Source organism: Dysidea avara, chromosome 3 (genome assembly GCF_963678975.1).
Source record: "Dysidea avara chromosome 3, odDysAvar1.4, whole genome shotgun sequence".
Classification (NCBI taxonomy): domain Eukaryota; kingdom Metazoa; phylum Porifera; class Demospongiae; order Dictyoceratida; family Dysideidae; genus Dysidea; species Dysidea avara.
In genome coordinates this window covers 45,868,070-45,873,653 of record NC_089274.1, presented here as the reverse complement: position 1 = coordinate 45,873,653, position 5,584 = coordinate 45,868,070, and the positions used below count along the sequence as shown (strand labels likewise).

At 39.7% G+C, this 5,584-nt stretch overlaps 1 protein-coding gene across 1 annotated transcript; it reads right to left on the bottom strand.

Annotated features, from left to right (window-relative positions):
• Nucleotides 1-705: 705 nt before the first annotated feature.
• Nucleotides 706-3,579, bottom strand: LOC136248557 (uncharacterized). Its single transcript, XM_066040326.1, has 9 exons — nucleotides 3,528-3,579; nucleotides 2,994-3,046; nucleotides 2,892-2,945; nucleotides 2,233-2,323; nucleotides 1,988-2,172; nucleotides 1,468-1,758; nucleotides 1,256-1,389; nucleotides 1,106-1,136; nucleotides 706-1,047 (listed from the first exon to the last, which is right to left on the bottom strand). Exons 1-9 carry the CDS (start codon nucleotides 3,577-3,579, stop codon nucleotides 706-708), a joined length of 1,233 nt encoding a protein of 410 aa, XP_065896398.1.
• Nucleotides 3,580-5,584: the final 2,005 nt, after the last annotated feature.

Genomic DNA, 5,584 nt, shown 5'->3' with positions numbered 1-5,584 from the left:
CAGTTCGATCTCCCACCAGCTTTTTACCATGTTTGTACAAAATAGGCACTCCAGCCTCTGACTACGCCACCTGGTCACCATTGCATTAAAATAAATGTTGAATAAAGTTGGTGCCATGGTGCAACATTGCCTCAAGCCTTTTCGAACCTCAAAACAATTGGAAACAGCACTCCCCATCCTAACTCCAACCTGCATCCCTTCATGGAAGGACCTGATAATGCTCAGCATTGTAGGAGGCACACCACACTTAGCCAGAACAGTCCACGGAGTATTCCTAGGTACAGAATCTTAAGCTTTCTTCAGATCCACAAACATCATAAACAGTGAGTCCTCATGCTCCCTTGTCTTCTCCATCAACTGTCTAGCCACAAAAATCATGTCCACACAACCACTTCCCCTCCGAAATCCACATTGCGAGTCTGGTAACAACCATTCAGCGATCACCTGAAGCCATTCCTGAATAATCCGACCCATCACTTTCCCTACAACATCCAACAAGCTAATCCCTCACCAGTTGTCACAGGATTGGAGGTTGCCCTTCTTGGGCACTGGTATGATCACAACATCTTTCCAATCCTTAAACACTTCTCCTTCCCTCCACACAGCCTCCATCAAAGTAAGCAACCTGCTATGCAAAGCAGGACCACCACACAAAATCATCTCTGGAAGGATCCCTGATAGTCCACCTGCCTTCCTCACCTTCAGTCAAGACAAAGCAGTATTCAGCTCCTCCATCGTAGGGGGATCATCGAGATGTACCATTGGCTCAAGAGCAGGAATAGCAGCAACCACTTCATCATCATAGATACTCTGGACATTAAGTACTTTCTTAAAATGTTGGTACCAATGATCAAGTACCTCCTCAGGTCCCTTGGTTAACTGACCATCATCCTTCAGAACTGCAGTGGGCCTCACTGGCCTCCTGCCACCATGAACACGCTGTAACTTACGGATACAGTCCCATCTAGTTCTACCATCTTTCACAGCTTCTTCACCTTCTGCAGCCACTTTCAAAATCCACTCCCTTTTTGCATTAGAAACAGCCTTCTGCACCAAACATTGGAGCCTTCAAAAAGTTTGTTCACAAGATCTTGTACCAACTTGCCAGTATCTTGAATGTGCCTGGTTCTTCTCCTCTATCAATGGTTTCAGCACATTGACACTCTCCTAAAACCACTCTGGGTTAGAGCGGACTCCTCTACCAATAGACTCTTCAGCAGAGTTTGTTATACAAGATCTCGGATGGTTCCAATACTCTTCTGCTGTACTCTCACAGAGGCTCCAATCAGACAACTTCTCCTCCAATGACTGCACATAAGAGTCACGCATCTCAGGCACAGCAAACCTATGCACAACAAATGGTAAGGGGCGCTTCTTAATAACAGCTGTCTGTGGAAGCATCATTTTCAGTCTGCCTCTTACCAAAATTTAATAATGATCGGTCCAGCAGTTAGCTCCTCTCATCACCTGCACATCTAAACAACATCTCCTTTGGCTGGTCCTCATCACTATAAAATCAATCATATGACAACACTTAGTTGCCGGGTGCACCCAAGCGCAATGATGTACTGGCTTCTTCTCAAAACAAGTATTCATCACAGTGAGCTGATTCGATTCACAAAACTGAAGAAATTCTTCACCAGCAAAGTTTCTTTCTGCAATCCCATGTCTACCAATAGTTCCATGCCACAAGCCATTGGCAGGATCAAACACACCCACCCCAGCATTAAAATCTCCCAACATCACAAGGGTGTCACCCTGAGGAACATCATCCAATGTATCCTGCAATTGTTCCAAAAACTGGGATCTAACGCCAAGAGGAGCCTTGGCAGTTGGTGCATAGGCAGACAACAGTCACAAAAGGTTCATCTGATCCCTGCCAACGTTGTCGAGTCCGTTTCAACCTAACCATGATTACCCTAGAGCTAACTGGCTTCCATAGCTCGCCAGCCGATCTCCATGCAGCAGTAGCTCTCCTATCCTATACAACATCCACATCTTCCCTCCAAGCAACCTCATCACCAGCACCAGAAGTAGACTTTCCAGAATGCAGCATTGTATACTCACTGGTAGCTGGCCAAACATCTGCTCCAAACCATTTGGTCTCCTGAATTCCTGCCACAGACACCTTATAACGTTGTAACTCTCCCACCAGCAAATCCAACTTCCTATCTACCGAATCACACAACAAATCACCCCCAAGACATTGCTTTCGACAAATACGGATGTCACCTGAGTTGTCAACCAATGATCGAACATTCCAAGAACAAACAATTAGATCATGATGTTTTTTAAGACGTTTCACAGTCATGTAACCTACTAACTAGAAAAAAAGCAAAGTAAGTCACTCTCTAGTACAAAACAAGTGCTTTCCTTGGATCACAAGCCCAAAGAAAGAGAACCACAATTAGATTCTGGACTACTCCACAAGAACACCAATTGTGGCTTGTTGGCTTTAGCCGGTATCTGCAAACACTGCAAAACACCGCCCAGGGGTCACCATGAGGAGGCGCCAACAAAAATAGTCTTGAGATAAAGACTGACCCCACGCACATGTGTGTGTGTGTGTGTGTGTGTGTGTGTGTGTGCGTCTATGACAATGACAGACAGACAGACAGACACACAACACACACATACATGCATACATACATGCATACATACATACAGGTAATCCTAGCAATTAATTGTCTTCTATTGAATTATATCTACTATTGATTAATCGACTCATCTAGTTATATATATTATGTTTTGTTAATACCAAAAACAAACTAATAGTAACCTTCTAAATTATTTGTCCTTTATTTTTGATAGTGTATTTTATATTTTAGGTGTATTATCATTACACTAAACGTATGCCTTTAAATGAACATAGTTCCCTGTCCATCACTTACTGATCCTAATAATGGAATGATCACTTGTTCACTGGGAGATGATAGTGTTCCTTCCTATGAAGACACTTGTAGTTTCACATGTAACACTGGTTATGAGCTAACTGGTGGTGACACTAGGACCTGTCTGAGTAATGGGAGCTGGAGTGGAACTAATGCTACATGTGGAAGAGGTATTTAGCTATTGCATAAAACATATTTTTTTCCGGAAGATTAAGTGGCTTTTTTGGCTGAACCTTGCAATGTGGTCTATAGTTTTTTTTTCTGCCACAAAATATTTCCCCATACTATGGACTATTCAAAACCACCTGCTGGACCTTCATCAGCATTGGGCAAATTGGGATATTAACTCAGGAAATTCTAGTATTTTGGTCATTCCATGTTAAAATATCAAAGAAATTGAAATGTTAACCCACTTTTTTCAAATTTCTTCAAAATTGGCACAAAGACAGTGCATCATGAGTCAAAGTCATACACCAAGTTTCATTTGATTCCTTTGATCACATTCTGTGTTATGCCTGTTTGCTTTACTGGTATTTTACTGCATTTGTGATTGTGCAATACTTCTAATATTCAACTATACAATGAAACCTGTCCAACTGGATCACTGTATAATAAGGTCACCTGATTTAAACTTACCATTGTAACAGTCTCCTAATTGTGTCATTTGTGTACGCAGTGACTTTAACATGATTAATGCAACCACCTCCTTAATAAGGTAGGCCTGGCAGAGGTGACTGGAATGAACAAGTTCACTATTACTTTTATGCTGAGCGATTAAATAAATTTATAGTAGTTAAATTAATGCAATCTCATTAATTAAATGTGACCGGATTTGTAAAAAAGTAGTTTTTTCACACACAAATTTTGACCCATGTTTTGAACTTTGAAGCTGCATTACTTTTTGATCATGGCATATAATTGCCTGAAAGTTTCCATGAGTGTACCTACAGTAACTGGCTGTATTTTGAACTAAGAGCAAGTTAATCAGTATAAGGAGTCAAGTGGTACATCATATTGTTTGCCAGTATGTAAAATGTGTGGAGAAGGTACCTTTTTGCAAATCCAGTCACAAATGGTTTTAGATATAAGTAAATTGTCTAAGTTCTGTTTTCAACATCAGCTTGACTTTCTGCCTTGAATAGAGCACATGTAAAGTAGTGCATGATGGGATCCATGCCAAAAATAGCCAAGCTGCAGACAGAATAGCCAAACTGTGAAGTAGATCACCAAGAAATTGCTTCAATAATTAAAATTTCAGCCAGACCAATACTTTTTACTTTTAGTTTATAGCTAACTCCTTTGCACAGCTTGTGACTGTTATGGATTTGTTGTAACCGAGCACTGTCCCTGTCTACCACTGCATTTCATAGAACACCGGCTGTATACGTATGTACATGTGTTCATTCAGCATGCACTATTATGACTTATTTGTAAAACCAAATTTGTACCGCATATGTGTGCCGCACACATACATATTATGTGTGCCGCGCACATACATATGGCAGGCTGTTGCTGACCCCAATATATGCTGCTGATAAATGCCAATGGAGGAAATCATTTGTGGAACAAATAGGTGGCAGCAGGAAAGACTTTTAAGTCTAATTTTGTTTATGCAATATAATGCTATGGATGCTCTTAAAGGCTGGATTTGTGTCTTCCACGCACACTTGCCAATTGTATGAATAACTTTGTTTCTGAAAAATTTCTTCCTCCGTGCAATGCTCTATGTTATGGCTTACAGCTGACAAAATTTCAATCAATTATTTCAAATCTACATTAAGTTATAAATCATTACAGTGGTAAAATTTGGTGGGTGGAAGACATGGCTGGTACTACATTGAGCAATTTTATATCATTGAAAGTTCTCTCTTGCATGCCAAATTGTAAGGTTACCAAAATTCTCATTCAAGAGGAGCAGCATGCAAGAGTAGGAGAATAGCATGCCTTAAAGAATTTGATTTGATGGCCATTTCAGTGATAATAACAAAAGTTACAGACAGAAGTGAGTAAGAACAGACATAACTTCAGTACAAAGGGCATGTCATGATCTATTTACTATACATAAAAAATATTAATTGATTAAGAGGTAGCACATGGTCATACATACGTCCTACATGTATATAAAATATAGCTAGAGGCTCTAAACACCAGGCAGTTAATAACCATAGATGAAGAACACACATATGCTATTCACTGTATAGTGAGTGCTTTGTGACATATTCTACAAGTATATAGCAAGTAGTAGTTATTGAGCCTACGTTTGATGATCAACATGCATGTACATTAACTTCTTTATGTATAAAACTCAAATTCTATCTTTAGCACCAATGTTATGGAACATTTTGTAATACTGCACCTGATAAATTGTTTGCACTTCATGGACTTTAGCTGGAGAAAGGGTGTATTAACTGAGCTTTTCCACACCAGCAAAACCAAAAAAAAGAAGCAAATCATTATCACCAAGACACTTGATTCTATCATAATGATTTAGAAGCATTCAACAGGAAAAGACCAGAATTAAATTTCCTACCAGAAAACTGTGTTTGTTCTCTCAAGTCTAAAGGTAATGGTAACCATTATAGTATAGCTTCAGCTAAAATATTTTTTTTTAAATAAGCAAACTAAAGAAAGTCAAAGGAGCAAATGTGACTGGGCCTGTGAATATCCAGCATGTGAGCACATAAAATTTGCCT

Coding starts and splice junctions, on each gene's coding strand:
- LOC136248557 (XM_066040326.1), bottom strand. CDS start 3,579: ATGTTAAAGTCACTGCGTACACAAATGACACAATTAGGAGACTGTTAC. Junction 2,173..2,232: donor ATCATTGGTTGACAACTCAG/GTGACATCCGTA, acceptor GTGATTCGGTAG/ATAGGAAGTTGGATTTGCTG. Junction 1,759..1,987: donor GGAGGGAAGATGTGGATGTT/GTATAGGATAGG, acceptor GATGTTCCTCAG/GGTGACACCCTTGTGATGTT.